Genomic DNA, 19,767 nt, shown 5'->3' with positions numbered 1-19,767 from the left:
AGCAACTGGAAGTACACAGCTTTTCCGTACACACACTCACCATCAGCAGACGGTGGTGGTGGCCTATCTATGCAATGCCTCCCGTGCGGCCTCACGCCCCCGTTACGCTGGCCATTACCGAGGAAGGAAGATAGGAGGCAATCATACTGTCACCTTCCCTGGAGCGAATTCAAATGCACCCGCACTTGGTTCGTAGTCGCGCTATCATACTGCAGCTTCTTGCGACACCTTGTCTTCTCAGATAGAGGTGCTTCATTACCACTCAACTTTTGTTACCGTCCACATAGCTTTGACTATGCTATCCCGCAAGAATATGGTGTGTCGTATGCTCCTAGCCACCGCAATACAGGTAGGGCTCGAAGGATCCGTGCCCAGTCAAGGTGCGATCGCTAGAGCGACCTTAAACTTCAGCACGAGTGTGAATAAGGTCCGGCGACCCAACTTAGCCACGGCCCATGGCGAGGTGGTTTATCAACTATTAGACTACAGCACAGTCTAGCGAGTCTCACGTCAAACGGCCTTACTGTCCTCCTATGGCGGAGCTTTCACCTCGTTCTTCATACTGCGTTAAAGCCGACGATGTAGCCCTGTAGACTTTCTGGGCCTGTTAAGGTCTTAGAAGTGGGCAGCGTTACCCTTCCCTACGAGGGTGATGCCTTAGATGGGACAGAATCATGCTTTTGAGGGTACCAGTACAGAGCTCCCGGCCTTTCTCCATAGCCTTCCGACATAGAGTTTTCAGACCTCCAAATTAGGGAAGCAGCCACGAAAAAGCAAGCTGAAGACAGCTTGCTTTTTCGTGGCTGCATTCGCACGGCGACGGATTGGAAAAAGTGCGAGCTGCTACTGGTTATATACAGTTAAGGTCACCGTATTTGCGCTCACTACTTGGCGCCACTGGTGATTAACAGGATAACTCTTAGATATTTCATCTGGGCCTTAGTTTTGACAGTGGTGTGGGCGTCAGGTGAAGGTGTCAGGGATGCCTTTAAATTTATGTGGTCCCTGGCCTAGGGCGACCATAATGCCGTCTGTGGCGCCCAGGCAAGCCGCCTCGCTGTGAAAGTTATTTATTTATTTATTTATGAGGATATTCTTGTAATGATGAAACTATCTGCATGATAGATGATACCTTGAAATATCCATGCCCTTGAAAAGGGTTCCATTTAGTACCCAGTTGTATTCAATGTTCCACAAGATCGAACTCAAAAAAGAGCCATGTGGATCTTCGGACTCGATGCCATGCTGTCAAACCTGGCCGGCACTATTGACAAAAAAAATTTACCGGTTCTACAAGTATTCTTCAGTCAAAAGACCCCTTAGATAAGGAAGAATCTTAAGGTATTGAGTGCCTCCAAAATGCAACTATCTGGGAAACGAGGCGGGACGCTGTTATGCCTCGTCGAGCAGGACTATGGGCCTAGAGTGAGAGTTACGGTCAGTAGTAGCTGAACTTTGTTCCCGTGTACAATTACTTATGTGGCAGTTAATAATTTAAACAAATATATTACTCCGACGTAAAAGTTAGTAAGTACCACTTACGTCATTTGTAATTAGAAACTTTCCGTTGTATAAGTGAGTAAATGACAAATAATACACTTATTGTGATTATTTATTAATAATTCTTCATGTTTTATAAAATATACCTCATATAAAACTATTATACCAAATTTCATCAATGTATGATAAATAGAACGCGAGCTACACATGTTTAAACCTTCAAACCGCTCTCCTGTAAAATTGGCCGTTTTCAGATACGTTTTTATACGTAGGGACCGTCGAAATTATCTAAAGAATACTTAACTTGGTTTTGGGTATTCTTAATTTGCTTAAGTAGCGCTCGATGAAGAATATAAAGTCTTAAAGAAAAAAATCTCTATTCTAAGTTAATTTGGTTTTAGCTTAAGTGTAAATTTAGATAGAGTTAAGACAAGTAAGATTTTGCCATTAATACCAATTGCTACTTGGGAACAATGTTAACAGCATTTTTGTGTTCGGGCAGTTAGAGGTAAGATAGCCAGTTCCTCCGTGGTTGAGGATTCCGGGTGAAACTCGCTTCCACCTTCAGCCTGATCGTCACTTACCATCAGGTTCATACAGGCCAAGAGCTTCCTCGTTGTGGATAAAAAAATACCTCACAGTCCCGAAACAGTGGCACAGAAGAGTTCCAGAACGAGTAACGTTTTTATGACTTTTCCAGAAATGTCCAAACACTTCTTACTGCTGCTATTGGCATCAGTATCATCAGCCCAGTTCCTGCCAAACGGGTGTCCGGTGGACATAAACGACTACCTCATACCGCATGAGACGGATTGCTCATCGTTCTACAGCTGCAGCCATGGCAACAAGTTTCTGATGCCCTGCCCGGGGGGACTGCATTTTGACCCGGTGTTAAAGGTAAAGAAATCAAGAAATTAGCAAGTAAAATCGGCGGGGGGAAACCGCGTATCTGACTGCATCAGGCAGTCTGCCAAGAGCTTTGGAATGTATTCTGTTAGCTTGTAACAATAGTAAATTTGTGTGTGTGTAAATAAGTAAATAAATAATAATCTATACTTATAATAAATCAATGATATTATATAAAAACAAAAGCAGATATGTTATAGGCGCTCGCGCTGTGAATACTCAAATACGTCCCAATTGGGACGTCTTGTGTTTAGTCTTCGTGTGGCCTGCGTCGTGCGCAATCGCGTGCGTACCACACCGTAAGTTCCTGTGTTCTTACCAAAATAAATAAAAAATGCCATCGTGTGTGTTTCGAAAGTGTACCAATTATGACTCTAAAGTAAACAAAATACAAGGGATCTCTTACCACATGTGATTATGCAAAATTATTTAGTATTTATATTTTCAATTATTTATGCAAACAATCAAGACGCCATGCGCCATGTTCAAGTTAAGAAAGAGAAAGCGATCTTGTTTTGACGTTAGAGCGATAAGGATGCGTGCGCTGCGGACATAGATTAGTTAGTGCAGAATCGTTAAAACTATAGCTATCTCTTTCATTTGCGTGCTATTTCGTATCTTTTGTTTCACTTATCAGTTACATTTGTCAATGTGTGCAATTTGGAATAGCTCGGCACGGATTCAAATCGTAATTTCTATGAACGTAACATATCTATAGTTCTATAATATCATTGTAATAAATCTGTAGAGAGGTCAATTCTGTACATGAAATATATTTTCAAAATAACTATCAGGGGGTGATTAGTGATCGATACTGATGCCAAAAATGCAATCAGTAAAATTTTTGTCTGTCTGTCTGTCTGTCTGTCTGTCTGTCTGTCTGTCTGTCTGTCTGTATGTTCCTTATAGAAACAAAAACTACTCGACAGATTTTAACGAAACTTGGTACAATTATTCTTCATACTCCTGGGCAGGTTATAGGATACTTAGGAATTCCCACGGGAACGGGCATTAGCGGGAAAATCCTTTTGTATGAAAAATCTAAACCGCTTAAGTTAGACGCTTGAAATTTGGCAAGCAGGTACCTTAGTAAACTTAAAGCTTAGTTATAACAGGATATTGCAAAATTCCTACGGGAACGGGAATTAGCGAGAAAAAACATTTGTATGAAAAAATCTAAGCCACGTAAGATAGACGCTTGAAATTTGGCATGCAGGTACCTTAGTAAATTTAAAGCTTAGTTACAACAGGATATTGCAAAATTCCCACGGGAACTGGAATTAGCGGGAAATTCCTTTTGTATGACTGACTCACTGACATACCCACGCACAGCCTAAACGGCTAAACGTAGGCACTTGAAATTTATAAGGGACGTAGCTTAGGTACCGTAGAGGTGCACTAAGAAAGGAATTCCCGAAACTCCCACAGGAACAGAAATTACCGGGAAAATCCTTTTGTATGAAAAATCTAAACCGCTTAAGTTAGACGCTTGACATTTGGTATGCAGGTCCCTTAGTAAACTTAAAGCTTAGTTACAACAGAATATTGCGAAATTCCAGCGGGAACGGGAGTTAGCGGGAAAAAACATTTGTATGAAAAAATCTAAACCGCGTAAGATAGATGAAGGGGGTAAAACGGGATCCACGCGTACGAAGTCGCGGGCGGCCGCTAGTAAATAAATAAATAAGAGAGATGGCGGGAGATAGTGCGGAGAGCGGAGAGCTGTGTCCGCTTCTACAACCGACGTGACCACGACCGCTGCCAAGAGCGAAAAGAATAATCTAGAATAAGAAGAAAAAAATCAATGAAATTCATCATCATCATTCTTAATTTTAGTCTCCACTGCAGGAGCACGACCCTCTCTAATTTACCTATCGGAGGCTTGGCAAATAATCTCAGGAACTACTAGTCCAAATTGAAAAAATATTTTTGTGTTGAACAGTCCATTTCTCGAGAAAGGCTTTAGGCTATATATAACAACACCATACAGCCAAACAGGGGGCGGAGCAGTAAAGAAAAAAAAATTCCAAAAGCGAAATATTATTCAACTATTTTCACGCGTGCCTGCGACTGCATAGTTAGTGTAAAAAGGTCTAACGTGAAACCACAGTTAAGTCAACATAAAATTATGAGATTTTTCAGACTTATCTATAGTTTTTAATGTTATATTTCTTTATCATAGGTCTGCAACTGGCCAGCTTCAGCTAACTGCGTCGCCGGCACAACTACAACCACAGCCAGTACAACTACAAGTTCAGTAACTACAAATTCAGAATACCTGCCCAATGGCTGTCCGGCAGACTTCAGCAGACATCACCTGTTGCCGCATGAGACAGACTGCTCTCTGTTCTACAGTTGTAGCAATGGGAGGAGAGTACAAATGTCGTGCGCTGGTGGACTACATTTCGACTTTGTTAACCAGGTAGGTATTAGAGCCCTTTTTCTATGCAGTTTTGCGGGATCCAATAATGCAGGGTCTCAAAAAACTGGACCTGGACTGTGAACACACAAGCACAGATTACTAATAAGTTACTAAGTACACTATAATCCGAGCCTTTTCAAGGCGAGAGTGAATAGGCACTCACAGGACCAGATTATTATTATGTACCATCCTAGACTGCATCACTTAACACCAAGTGCCTTGTTATGCATAAATTGAGAGTTTGAAATTCGAATCCCAAAACTAACGGATCGGTTTCTTGCAGGACACTGCAAACGGGATCTGTATTATATGTATGTTTGATGTTGAAATAAAATGCTGAAGTTATTATTAACACTTGGGGTTTTATTCTTCTTAATTACTTCACAACTTGTACAACAACGTCTGTCCTTCGCTTTTTCTCCAATCAGATTAAATATGGCCGCCCAGTGTTGCCAACCATTACATCATATCCCTTTTCCAAAAAAAATTATAAAAAAAAGATAGTTACATATTATGCAACAACAAACTTAAACATTTATATACTTTAACATATACTACTTATCAGAATTTTAACTATTTATGGAATACTATGTAACATTGTGTATGTTTTACAAACAAACTAAGACTTAAGTTTACTTAATTATATTGTCACTATGTACTTATATTTCTTTATACATAAAAGTTCCTATCATTGTAGTAACTGAATAATTTCTGTAACTGCACACTCATACATAAAACAGTACCATCAGACTATTGAGAGCGAATATGATATGAGGTTCTAGTATAAATACATCCATTACAATCCTTGACTACATAAGATCTATAATTATTGTTACATATCACTATACCTTGTAACCATTGGTCACTTTGTGGATCTTTCTTAAACCATATCTTTTGGTTTAACTTAAAGCTAGGTTTTTCCTTTACATTTCTATTATAGTTTCTTATATTTCTATTGTTAGTCTTAGCCATCTCAGTCTCTACATTATCATTCAACTTTGGTATTAAGTACTTATAAGTGGATGGTAACTTTGTTTTTAAGTTCCTGTTCATCATCAACTGTGAAGGTGTGAAGTGCGTGCCTGATACTGGTGATGATCTATATTGTAATAAGGAAATCCTAAAATCTGTTTTATCTTCATTACACTTTTTAAACATTTTTTTAGCTATCTGTACTCCACGCTCAGCCATACCATTTGATTGAGGATATCTTGGGCTAGAGTATGTGAATTTAAAACCCCATTCACTAGCAAACTGTTTACACTGTAAGGAATCAAATGGAATGTGATCTGCTACAATTTCAGATGGTATGCCAAAGCAAGCAAATACATCTATCAATACATTTATTACAGTGTTTGCAGATTTATTATTAATTAATTTTATATCTAGCCATTTCGTGGTATAGTCATAGATTATCAAATAACTCTTCTTTTTAAAGTCCATAATGTCAATGCCTATCTTTGAGAATGGTAATTTAGGTACCTCATGTGATAGTAAAGGTTCTTTAGTGTTGTTATTCTGGTAAGTTTGACAGATAATACATTTCCTAACCAATGCTTCTATGTGTGAATCAATATTGGGCCAATAATACAAAGTTCTAGCCAGTTGTTTCATTTTTGTCATTCCTAGGTGACCTTCATGCATTTTATGTAGGAGTTTTAATCTAAGAGAAGTTGGAACCAATAATCTATCATTCATGAACAAGAGTTGTTGATCAATTGTTATAATGTCTCTGAATTTATAGTAATGTTTTAAGTTATCTGGTATGTTTTTATCTGGCCAGCCATTCTGGGTGAATTCTAATAATTTTGACAATTCTACGTCTTTAGATGTTTCTATCAACAATTCTTGTTTTTGTTCATCAGAGCACTGTAAATAGTTTGCAAGACCTATACAGTGTATTACCTCATACATGTAAGATTGATCATCCTCAGTTTCCTCTAAATATGAACGAGACAATAGATCTGCTATATGCATTAAACGACCTTTTAGATATTTAAATTCAATATTATATTTTAACAATTTTAGTTTCATTCGTTGCAATCTAGCTGACGGAATTGCATGGATACCTTTCTTTAATATGCTCTCTAAAGGTTTGTGATCATTAAGTATAGTGCACTTTTTACCATAAATAAAGTAATGAAATTTCTTTGTTGCCCAGACAATACTTAGTAACTCTTTTTCTATTTGGGAAAAATTTCTTTCTGCACTAGTGAGACTTCTTGAAGCATAACATACAGGTTTCCCATTCTGCATTAAACAGCAACCCAATCCATCCTTACTTGCATCACATTGAATTGTAATTGGTAATAAAGAATTAAAATTTTGCAATACTGGTGCTGTGCTGATACACTTCTTAATGTTATTAAAAGATTTTTCATGCAACTCCGTCCATAACCATGTCACATCTTTTTTCAAGAGGGTATTTAATGGTGTTGTCAAGTCAGCTAGTTTATTAACAAAGTTTCTTAAGTAATTAATCATTCCCAAAAATATTTGAAGTTCTTTTTTGTTTATTGGAGTTTTAATGTTCATAATGGCTTTAATTCTGTCCGGATCAATTTTCATTCCCTCTTTAGAAAAAATGTGACCAAAATACTTTACTTCACTCAGCTTATACTGAAATTTTCTTTTATTAAATTTAACATTGCTTTCTTTTGCTCTTTCTAGTACACATTTTAATATTTTATCATGTTCAATTTCGTTTTCAGCACATATTAACAAATCATCGCAGTATATTACAACACCAGGTATGTCACCAAAGGTTCTTTCAGTGTATTTTTGGAAAATTTCAGATGCTACTGACAAACCAAATGGTAATCTGAGAAATTTGTAACAGCCAAAGGGAGAACTAAATGAACACAAGTCTGTTGATTTTTCTGTTAGTTTAATATTATAGAACCCATCCGATAAATCTAGTACTGAAAAAATTGATTTATTACTTAATTTGTTTACTATTTCATCCAAAGTTGGAATGAGGTGAAATTCTCTTATTAAAACTTTATTTAAGTCTTGAGGGTCTAGACAAATTCTCAAATTACCATCACTTTTCTCAACTATGACAAGATTACTTACAAATGATTTTGGATGTTCAACTCTCTCAATAATCTGATTTTCTTCTAAACTTTTTAGTTTTTGAGCTAGGCGATCCATTAGTGCCTGTGGAACTCGTCGCGGTGGTTTCACTACAATTTGTGCATCTGGTTGAGTGTGCAGTTCCAGCGGTGTGTCAAATTGTCCTATGCCCTGAAAAAGTTCGGGATATTGATTAATAATTATATCTTTGCTTTGAGCATTTACGCTGTTTATACAGTTATTACTTGTTTGTGATAGATTGATATTATTTGAATTTAACAAGTTTAATTTTAGTAGTGAATTAAGACCAAGTATTGGACAAACATTTTCTTTTATTATTAGAAATTCAGTGGGTATTTTACCCAACTCATCATTCAAATATATTGTTAATATTATTTTACCTACTGGTTTAATTTTGTAACCCCCAAATGCTTCTAATAAATGAGATGACATGCTTTAATGATGGAGTGACATGCTTTAACTAGTCATAAGTTATGAACATAGTTATCATCAGTACTGGCTGTCTCAATTGAATTAACTTTTTTGTTTTTGCAACCTTGAGCGAAGTGATTAAGTTTATTACATAGTGAACAAGTTTTACCATAAGCGGGGCATTGCCGTGGGCCATGTTCCCTGTTACATTTTTTGCAATGATAAAAAGTTTTGTTGTAATTATTTTGTGAAATGTACCTATTGTACTTAACTTTAGGGTTTTGTGGGACAACTGCATCGACCTTGAGTGACTCTTCTTGCTTCTGAATGATCTTGATATGTTCCCGTGATAGTTCCGCAGCTCTGCATTGGTCTAGTGCTGATTCCAGGGTTAAGTTATTAGTTTCTAGGAGTTTTCTTTGCAGGTTCCTGTCTCGGATACCCATGACAATTCTGTCCCTTAGCATTCTGTTTTCTTGGTCTTCATAGTGACAGTTCTTTACCAATTTCCTTATTTCAGAGTAGAAACTGTCAAAGGATTCCCCGTCTTCCTGATTTCTGCTGTTAAAGTTGAAGGTGCTTATGATCACGTTCTGCTTTGGTTCAAAGTAAGTATCAAATTCTCTTAGCAAATCTTCATATTTAGGTGTTTCTTCTGATTTCTTTAATATATTGAAGTAGATGTTTTGTCCCTCCTCGCCTATGCAGTTCAGTAAAATGGCGGACTTTCTTTTTTCTGTGACTTTTTCCAAACCGGATGCCAATAGGAATACTGCTAATTGTTGCTTAAAATTTCTCCACCTCGTAAGCACGTCACCTACAGAGTCCATCTGAAGTGGTTGAGGCATTTTGAATTCGAGAGGAGTGCCCATTTCTTCGGTTTCTTGCAATGTTTCTTGCACGTGTTTGGAGTGGTTTTTCGTATCGTGATTTTCGTCAGTTTTCATAACTTCTTAATGGTTCTTGAAGCCGACTGCGCCATGTATTATATGTATGTTTGATGTTGAAATAAAATGCTGAAGTTATTATTAACACTTGGGGTTTTATTCTTCTTAATTACTTCATAACTTGTACAACAACGTCTGTCCTTCGCTTTTTCTCCAATCAGATTAAATATGGCCGCCCAGTGTTGCCAACCATTACAGGATCAACCAAAGCGATCAGAAAATGTTACCTCCAATGAGAATCAGGTGGTCTTACCTGGTCTTACCACTAGCACTAGACGACAGAGGCGGTTATATAAAATATAATCATAATAAAATAAAATAATTATGCATGTTTTCAATTACAGATTTGCGACTGGCCTCACAATGTGAACTGCGTCTCTAGCACTACACAATCGACTACAGTCTCAGCAAGCACAACAACTACAGAGACCACTACAACTACAGCAACGCCTGCTCCAGAGCATCTGCCCAATGGCTGCCCATCCAACTTCAGTATTTATAAACTGCTGCCACACGAAGATGAGTGCAATAAGTTTTATAGCTGCAGCAATGGGAATAAAATATTGATGCATTGCCCTTACCACACGTATTTCGATTTTGAACTGCAGGTAAACAGAATTTTTACTATTTCAATAACAAAAGTGAGTATAGAACATTTCATTCAGGAAGACGCGCCCCACCAATGTTTGGTCTCGGTCGCGCGGGGTGCGGGGAGTTAGATAAAACTCAAACATTAGCGGAAGAATGGTGGGGCGCGTCTTCGAGGATGAAACGATCTGTACACAAATGATATTATTATCATCATCATCATCATCATCATCATTTCAGCCACAGGACGTCCACTGCTGAACATAGGCCTCCCCCAATGCTTTCCATGTTGATCGATTGGTAGCGGCCTGCGTCCAGCGCTTCCCTGCTACCTTTACGATGTCGTCGGTCCACCTTGTAGGTGGACGTCCCACGCTGCGTTTTCCGGTACGCGGCCTCCATTCCAGAACCTTTCTGCCCCATCGGCCGTCAGTTCTGCGTACTATGTGCCCTGCCCATTGCCACTTCAGCTTGCTAATACGTCGGGCTATGTCAGCGACTTTGGTTCGTTTACGGATCTCCTCATTTCTGATTCGATCTCGCAAAGAAACACCAAGCATAGCCCTCTCCATAGCACGCTGTGCAACTTTGAGCTTCTGTATAAGGCCTATAGTGAGAGGCCACGTTTCCGAGCCATAAGTTATCACTGGTAACACACATGTGTGTGTTACCAGTGATATTATTATCAAATAAATAAATTTTGAATTTGAAATTTTGAATTTGAATGCTGATCACAGTCGTTCTTTTGACTGTCATGCCAGTATTTGAAACAAGTAAAGACTCCCATCCCTTAAAAATCAAATAAAATTCATGAGAAGTCCTTTCCACCTTTTTAAACTTGACGAGGTATTATTTGCTTATTTAAACTTAAACTTTAAACTTAACTAGGTACTATTCAGGTAGAAATAATTAAAAAAAAACTATGATTTTGCTCCAATTTGTATTTTTTAAAGCAATCAATGTTTCTATTATTACGTTTTTGTTTAAAGGAATGTGAATGGTCACACTTGGTCAACTGCGGACAACAAAACCCAAATGAAACAACTACAACCACAGAACTAGTGACGGATGCTCCTACAACCACAGAACTAGTGACGGATGCTCCTACAACCACAGAACGAGTGACGGATGCTCCTACAACCACAGAAAGAGTGACGGATGCTCCTACAACCACAGAACTAGTGACGGATGCTCCTACAACCACAGAACGAGTGACGGATGCTCCTACAACCACAGAAAGAGTGACGGATGCTCCTACAACCACAGAACTAGTGACGGATGCCCCTACAACCACAGAACGAGTGACGGATGCTCCTACAACCACAGAACGAGTGACGGATGCTCCTACAACTACAGAACTGGTGACGGATGCTCCTACAACCACAGAACCAGTGACGGATGCTCATACAACCACAGAACTAGTGACGGATGCCCCTACAACGACAGAACTAGTGACGGATGCCCCTACAACCACAGAAAGAGTGACGGATGCTCCTACAACCACAGAACGAGTGACGGATGCTCCTACAACCACAGAACTAGTGACGGATGCTCCTACAACCACAGAACTAGTGACGGATGCTCCTACAACCACAGAACTAGTGACGGATGCTCCTACAACCACAGAACCAGTGACGGATGCTCATACAACCACAGAACTAGTGACGGATGCCCCTACAACGACAGAACTAGTGACGGATGCCCCTACAACGACAGAACTAGTGACGGATGCCCCTACAACGACAGAACTAGTGACGGATGCCCCTACAACCACAGCAAGAGTGACGGATGCTCCTACAACTACAGAAAGAGTGACGGATGCGCCCACAACGACAGAACGAGTGACGGAGGCTCCTACAACTACAGAACTACTGACGGATGCTCCTACAACCACAGAACGAGTGACGGATGCCCCTACAACCACAGAACGAGTGACGGATGCTCCTACAACCACAGAAAGAATGACGGATGCTCCTACAACTACAGAACTAGTGACGGATGCTCCTACAACTACAGAACGAGTGACGGATGCTACTACAACCACAGAACGAGTGACGGATGCTCCTACAACCACAGAACTAGTGACGGATGCTCCTACAACCACAGAACTAGTGACAGATGCTCCTACAACCACAGAACGAGTGACGGATGCTCCTACAACTACAGAACTGGTGACGGATGCTCCTACAACCACAGAACCAGTGACGGATGCTCATACAACCACAGAACTAGTGACGGATGCCCCTACAACGACAGAACTAGTGACGGATGCCCCTACAACCACAGAAAGAGTGACGGATGCTCCTACAACCACAGAACGAGTGACGGATGCTCCTACAACCACAGAACTAGTGACGGATGCTCCTACAACCACAGAACTAGTGACGGATGCTCCTACAACCACAGAACCAGTGACGGATGCTCATACAACCACAGAACTAGTGACGGATGCCCCTACAACGACAGAACTAGTGACGGATGCCCCTACAACGACAGAACTAGTGACGGATGCCCCTACAACGACAGAACTAGTGACGGATGCCCCTACAACCACAGCAAGAGTGACGGATGCTCCTACAACCACAGAACGAGTGACGGATGCTCCTACAACCACAGAAAGAATGACGGATGCTCCTACAACTACAGAACTAGTGACGGATGCTCCTACAACTACAGAACGAGTGACAGATGCTACTACAACCACAGAACGAGTGACGGATGCTCCTACAACCACAGAACTAGTGACGGATGCTCCTACAACCACAGAACTAGTGACAGATGCTCCTACAACCACAGAACGAGTGACGGATGCTCCTACAACTACAGAACTGGTGACGGATGCTCCTACAACCACAGAACCAGTGACGGATGCTCATACAACCACAGAACTAGTGACGGATGCCCCTACAACGACAGAACTAGTGACGGATGCCCCTACAACCACAGAAAGAGTGACGGATGCTCCTACAACCACAGAACGAGTGACGGATGCTCCTACAACCACAGAACTAGTGACGGATGCTCCTACAACCACAGAACTAGTGACGGATGCTCCTACAACCACAGAACCAGTGACGGATGCTCATACAACCACAGAACTAGTGACGGATGCCCCTACAACGACAGAACTAGTGACGGATGCCCCTACAACGACAGAACTAGTGACGGATGCCCCTACAACGACAGAACTAGTGACGGATGCCCCTACAACCACAGCAAGAGTGACGGATGCTCCTACAACCACAGAACGAGTGACGGATGCCCCTACAACCACAGAACGAGTGACGGATGCTCCTACAACCACAGAAAGAATGACGGATGCTCCTACAACTACAGAACTAGTGACGGATGCTCCTACAACTACAGAACGAGTGACGGATGCTACTACAACCACAGAACGAGTGACGGATGCTCCTACAACCACAGAACTAGTGACGGATGCTCCTACAACCACAGAACTAGTGACAGATGCTCCTACAACCACAGAACGAGTGACGGATGCTCCTACAACTACAGAACTGGTGACGGATGCTCCTACAACCACAGAACGAGTGACGGATGCTCCTACAACCACAGAACCAGTGACGGATGCTCATACAACCACAGAACTAGTGACAGATGCTCCTACAACCACAGAACGAGTGACGGATGCTCCTACAACCACAGAACGAGTGACGGATGCTCCTACAACCACAGAACCAGTGACGGATGCTCATACAACCACAGAACTAGTGACGGATGCACCTACAACCACAGAACGAGTGACGGATGTTCCTACAACTACAGAAGCTGCTACTGATGCCCCAATAACTGCAGAAAAAGTCACTGATGTTCCTACAATAACGACAGAATTAGAAACTGAAGCTCCTACAACCACAGAAAAGGTCACTGATGTTCCTACAACTACAGAAGCAGAAACTGAGGCACCTACAACTACAGAAGCTGCTACTGATGCCCCAATAACTGCAGAAAAAGTCACTGATGTTCCTACAATAACGACAGAATTAGAAACTGAAGCTCCTACAACCACAGAAAAGGTCACTGATGTTCCTACAACTACAGAAGCAGAAACTGAGGCACCTACAACTACAGAAGCTGCTACTGATGCCCCAATAACTACAGAAAAAGTCACTGATGTTCCTATAATAACGACAGAAGTTGAAACTGGAGCTCCTACAACGACAGAACAAGTGACCGATGCTCCTGCAAGTACAGAAGCAGAAACGGACGCTCCCTCAACCACAGTATGGGTGACTGACCCCCCTATAACTGCAGACATAGTCACTGATAGTGCATCAACTGATGCCCCATTGACCACAAAAGCGGCTTCTGATGCCCCTACAGATAGTCCATCAACTGATGCTCCGTTGACCACAGAAGCACCTACTGATGTCCCTACAGATAGTCCAACCACTGATGCCCCGTTGACAACAGAAGTGGCTTCTGATGCCTCTACAGATAGTCTATCAACTGATGCTCCGTTGACCACAGAAGCGGCTTCTGATGCCCCTACAGATAGTTCAACAACTGATGCCGCGTTGACCACAGAAGCAGTTACTGATGCCTCTATAACTACAGACATAGTCACTGATAGTGCATCAACTGATGCCCCGTTGACCACAGAAGCGGCTTCTGATGCCCCTACAGATAGTCCATCAACTGATGCCCCGTTGACCACAGAAGCGGCTACTGATGCCCCTGTGACCGCGGAAGCCGCTACTGATGCCCCTACAACTACAGACGTAGAATCTGAAGCTCCTTCAATGACAGATCGAGTCACTGATAGCCCATCAACTGATGCCCCGTTGACCACAGAAGCGGCTTCTGATGCCTCTACAGATAGTCCATCAACTGATGCCCCGTTAACCACAGAAGCGGCTACTGATGCCCCTGTGACCGCGGAAGCCGCTACTGATGCCCCTACAACTACAGACGTAGAATCTGAAGCTCCTTCAATGACAGATCGAGTCACTGATAGCCCATCAACTGATGCCCCGTTGACCACAGAAGCGGCTTCTGATGCCCCTACAGACAGTCCATCAACTGATGCCCCGTTAACCACAGAAGCGGCTACTGATGCCCCTGTGACCGCGGAAGCCGCTACTGATGCCCCTACAACTACAGACGTAGAATCTGAAGCTCCTTCAATGACAGATCGAGTCACTGATAGCCCATCAACTGATGCCCCGTTGACCACAGAAGCGGCTTCTGATGCCCCTACAGATAGTCCATCAACTGATGCCCCGTTAACCACAGAAGCGGCTACTGATGCCCCTGTGACCGCGGAAGCCGCTACTGATGCCCCTACAACTACAGACGTAGAAACTGAAGCTCCTTCAACGACAGTTCGAGTCACTGATATTCCATCAACTGATGCCCAGTTGACAACAGAAGTCGCTACTGATGCCCCAACAACTACAATAGAAGAAAACGATTCTTTTACAACGACAGAAGAAGTAAACGAACCCACTTCAACTACAAAAGCGACTGACCCCATCACAACGACTGAAAAAGACATTGCTACAACTACAATAGGAGTTACAGAGGGTAAGTCCTGGAGGATTTTAATAGTTTATGAATGACTAGCGGCCGCCCGTGACTTCGTACGCGTGGATCACGTTAGTAACGGTTAAAGTAAGGTTTTTGGTGCAACTCAACCTTAGTAGGACAAAAACACGTCACTGTGACGCACATAATGTCTTGATTTGAATCAACTAGTTATAGGAATACTTTGATTGTTAAATCTATACTAATATTATAAATGCGAAAGTAACTCTGTCTGTCTGTCTGTCTGTCTCTCTTTCACGCCAAAACCACTGAACCGATTTTAATAAAATTTGGCATAGAGATAGTTTGAGTCCCAGGAAAGGACATAGGATAGTTTTTATCCCGGTTTTTGAAATAGGGACGCGCGCGTTAAACTTTTTCTGTGACAGACAAAATTCCACGCGGGCAAAGCCGCGGGCGGAAAGATAGTTATTCGATAATGCAGCTTCTGATGTCATACATAAAAGCACTTTAGATAGTATCATTAAAACACGAAATTCAGGTGAAAATTACGCATTCACTGATAAAAAAACGTCATCAATAAAATTACATTCCAAATCGTAGATCTGTCATGATAGTCACCAATGCAGTTTATCCAATTTGTTATGCAGCTGATCTGATAAAAAATACATTTAATAATTACTCTACCTAATTAACGACGAATGCTAATTAATAGCTCATAAGATAGGTCTCCATAATTGATGTACTCGTATATTGTCCGTGGTGCAAATCTTTTCATAAAGGTTACTAATACTAAACCTTTGCTTTGCAACGGAGGGAAGTCGAACCTTAACTTCGAACTCCTCCTATGTTCTTCTGATTAATTTCGTTGCGGGTTCAATGACAGTTTAACTTTCCCCCGGGACAAACTTGACCTTCACTGGTTGGGTTATTGGCGGTCAAGCTGTAGATCCTGGCTACTCAGGAGTTGCAGCGGTGGGAACGAGAGGTGGGAATAGTCCCGTTAATTAACGACGAAATATGATTAGAATTTTAATTGAATTGGAAATAAATGTAACCGACTCTTATAGTCGGAACTTCGGTATAAAAAAGTATTTAAATTGACTTGAGACTACCCAATGAAAGCCTAATTATCTTAATTTTCATTAATTTTTTATTAAATTTTAGCACCAACGACTACCGGAAATCCTGACGATGTAACAACGATTTCTGATGGTGAAAACGAATCAACCACCTCTGCTGACAGTGGAAATTATTCTACCACCTCTGCTGACGGTGAAAACGATTCAACGACAGTTGCTGACAGTGAAAACTATCCAACGACTGTTGATGACAGCGGAAGCGAATCAACCACCGTAGATGATAGTGAAAATGATTCAACCACCATTGCTGACGGTGGAAACGATTCTACAACGATTACTGATAGTGAAAGCTATTCAACGACAGTTGCTTATGGAGAAAACGAATCAACAACGACTGCTGACATTGGAAACGCAAACGAAGTCACCATACCAACGACCGTTACTGAACAAGTTTCAACAACCACAGCTGTGACAACGGAAGCTCCGTTCGTCTGTCCACCAGGCACTTTTGGGAACTTCCCTCACCCGTATTTGTGTAACGTGTTTTATATGTGCGGAGGCGGACTGCCTACAAGGTTGACTTGCCGCGATGGATTCGAATTTGATCCGGCATTGGAGGTAAGTTGAAATTTATTACTTTTTACTACCCGTTCGCGCTGAGTTTGCCGGTCCGTGGAATGCGCGTCCCCTCCTCCAACACAGATTTATTTATTTATTTATTAAAGACAGATTACAATTACGGTTTCACAAATTGTATAGCACGTAAGCATGGACTAAATTGTAACCTAACAACATGCATCCTATAAAGTATAAGTTAATAATGAATGTTACATCAAAACTTCAAAAACTCAGTTTACATTTTACGTTTTACAGAAAATTAAGATGTTAATTAATATAATATTATGTGTGTGAGAGTGAGAATAGTGAAAGAGGAAAATAAGATAAGATTGTTAATAAAAATGGTGGCGATACTCCTTCGAATTAGAACTAGATTAAACGCAATTAGTTGGTTAGTGATTAAACGCAATCAAGTGTTTTATTTTACGCAAATACACAATTTTTATCAATAATTAATAAATAAAAAATACTTATTTTCAATACAGTTTGCTATAGTTATATAGACGCTTTCCTTCGAGTGACGTCATATCGCAAGCGGCAAACTTATCGCGAACGGATAGTAGATAGGGCAGATTTTTGAATCGTTAGATTTTTTAACTGAAGATTTTTTGATATACTCGTTTTTCCCATGCTGAAACTGTCAATGTGCTAAACTTACCCGTATTCTTGTGAATATGTTAATGTTTGTACATTACCATGAGTTCTCACAGTGCGCGTGGACGCACAGAGTCCCAAAAACCAATTCATAGACAATAGATACTCGAGTGGTGGAGTGACGCACACGAACCAATCACCGAGCTCTATTCAAAGCTGTGCGTCCGACTTCGCATAGCGTTGTTGCTTCACTTAATCACATACAAAAAGTCGGGTTTGTTCGAACACTTATAACTCGAGAATGGCTAAACATATTTTGATGAAATTGGTATGGAGGTAGGATACACACTAGCTACCTACATAATAAGTTATTTTTTACCCGACTATTTAAAAAAGAGGGCAATGTTTTTATTGTCTCTAAAATGGATAGTCCGCTGTGTCGTACCGTATCAATGACAACCAGGGCGGTTCGAAATTCGCCGGGCCAACTATTTTAAAAAACTTGATAAAATCGATTGCTTCAAGTTGTAATTGAACCCGCGACTTTTCGCTTGCCAGGCGACTGCTCTGACCGGTGAGCTACGAAGATATTAAGTTTTAAGTACCTGTAAAGATAGTGTAAATGTGTGTGGAAATAAATAAAATATATAAATAAATAAATATTGCATAGGTAAACCCATAGTTTGATTTTATTTTGCCACGTTGTAACTGAAAGTGGATATTATTGGTCTTATTTTTATATTGACTTGTAATTATTGAAACATCAGTACAATACAGACCGCAAAGAAAAAGGATCGGCTAAAAATCTTCAACATCTTCAGAAGTTAAATTATATTGTTTCCCAAAAAATAAAACATAGCTTTATGAAATAGATTAATTAAAGTTTTTTATTTTTAATGCGAAAGCAATAAAAATGCGTTGTTTTTCCTGTCTATAAAGCACTATAAAGGTAAGTACTTTTGAAGATACAAAGATTTTTTAACCGACCATTTTTCTTTTTGAGTCTGTAATTAGCCAAAAAAGCAAACCACACGAAGCCACAATGAAAAAGGTTGTTCAGAAAGAGAAAAGGAAGGTCAAATTAGCTACACACGATGGGGCGAGATCTTGGCGAGATCTGCGATCCTTCGTCTCCTTTCTTATGCACATGCGACATTGACGATGGCAAACACCATCAACTAACGGGGACTTAGACCGGATCCCCGCAGGCTCCGGCTTACGGCGTAGCTACGGACCTCCCCGATAAAACTACAAAATAATTTCTTTATATACTCAACGTGAGAGGATATTTCGTCACCGCGATTCAGGAATGGATTTTCAGGAATTTATTTCTCAGCAACCGTACCATATTTTGCAACGAAATTTTAAACAAACGTGTAAAGTACCAAAATCTATCGTCTAAATATTTTTGGTATTTATAGTTTGAAAAACAAAGATTTTATGACATATTTTCGTATTTCCAATGTCGTTAATGGTAGAGCCATAGGTTTGAAAGAGATGACCGGGTTTTCTAAGTTACAGAGCATGTAAAATAAAGAGAATATTGATTTTCAGAGCAGGACTCTCCTTTTAAGAGTATGGGATGAAGCAGGATACAAGAAGGGGCGCGCTAAAGTAGAGTCGGGAAGAAAATTTTGCGACTTAATTCGATTTTGTGGAATGTCTGTCGCAAATTAAAGCATCACAAGTGACCTGAAAAGTTAAAAATTACTATGTTTGATGTAAAGTATTGAATATTATAAATAAAACACCCAGCACTTTCAAGAAAAACAAAAGAAAATGTTGAAATTAAAAAGTAATTTTATGGAATCAAAAGATTAAAGTCAATATGCTCAGTTTGGAATAGAATAGAATAGATAGAATAGAACTTACTAAGCAAATAAAGATATATTTGCTTAGTAGGTTGACTGTTATATGTATTTAATCCCCTTATTAATAAAAGTTAAAGTTACGCTTAACTCAGTCAGCCTAAGGTATGGAAGCAGCACGGGAGGGTGTTTTTTTTTACGTCAAACGTCAGCAAAACTTCAGTTGTGCTTCAGATTTGTATGCTTTGTCACGTCATAAATATCACTGAGAAGCGCGAATTCATAGT

The 19,767-nt window shown here is 40.5% G+C and overlaps 1 protein-coding gene across 1 annotated transcript in view; it reads left to right on the top strand.

The window, feature by feature from the left end:
* Positions 1–19,767, top strand: part of LOC135084891 (mucin-2-like) — a 43,746-nt gene that overhangs the window by 12,116 nt on the left and 11,863 nt on the right. Inside the window, exons 2-6 of the mRNA XM_063979626.1 lie at positions 2,201–2,397; positions 4,589–4,828; positions 9,627–9,890; positions 10,860–15,417; positions 16,546–17,078. Of these exons, the coding sequence (XP_063835696.1) occupies positions 2,203–2,397; positions 4,589–4,828; positions 9,627–9,890; positions 10,860–15,417; positions 16,546–17,078 (5,790 nt within the window). The 5' untranslated portion in view covers positions 2,201–2,202. The remainder of the gene's footprint in view (positions 1–2,200; positions 2,398–4,588; positions 4,829–9,626; positions 9,891–10,859; positions 15,418–16,545; positions 17,079–19,767) is intronic.

Source organism: Ostrinia nubilalis, chromosome 27, assembly GCF_963855985.1.
Source record: "Ostrinia nubilalis chromosome 27, ilOstNubi1.1, whole genome shotgun sequence".
In the NCBI taxonomy this organism is placed as follows: Eukaryota; Metazoa; Arthropoda; class Insecta; order Lepidoptera; family Crambidae; genus Ostrinia; species Ostrinia nubilalis.
This window is presented reverse-complemented; position numbering and strand designations above follow the sequence as displayed.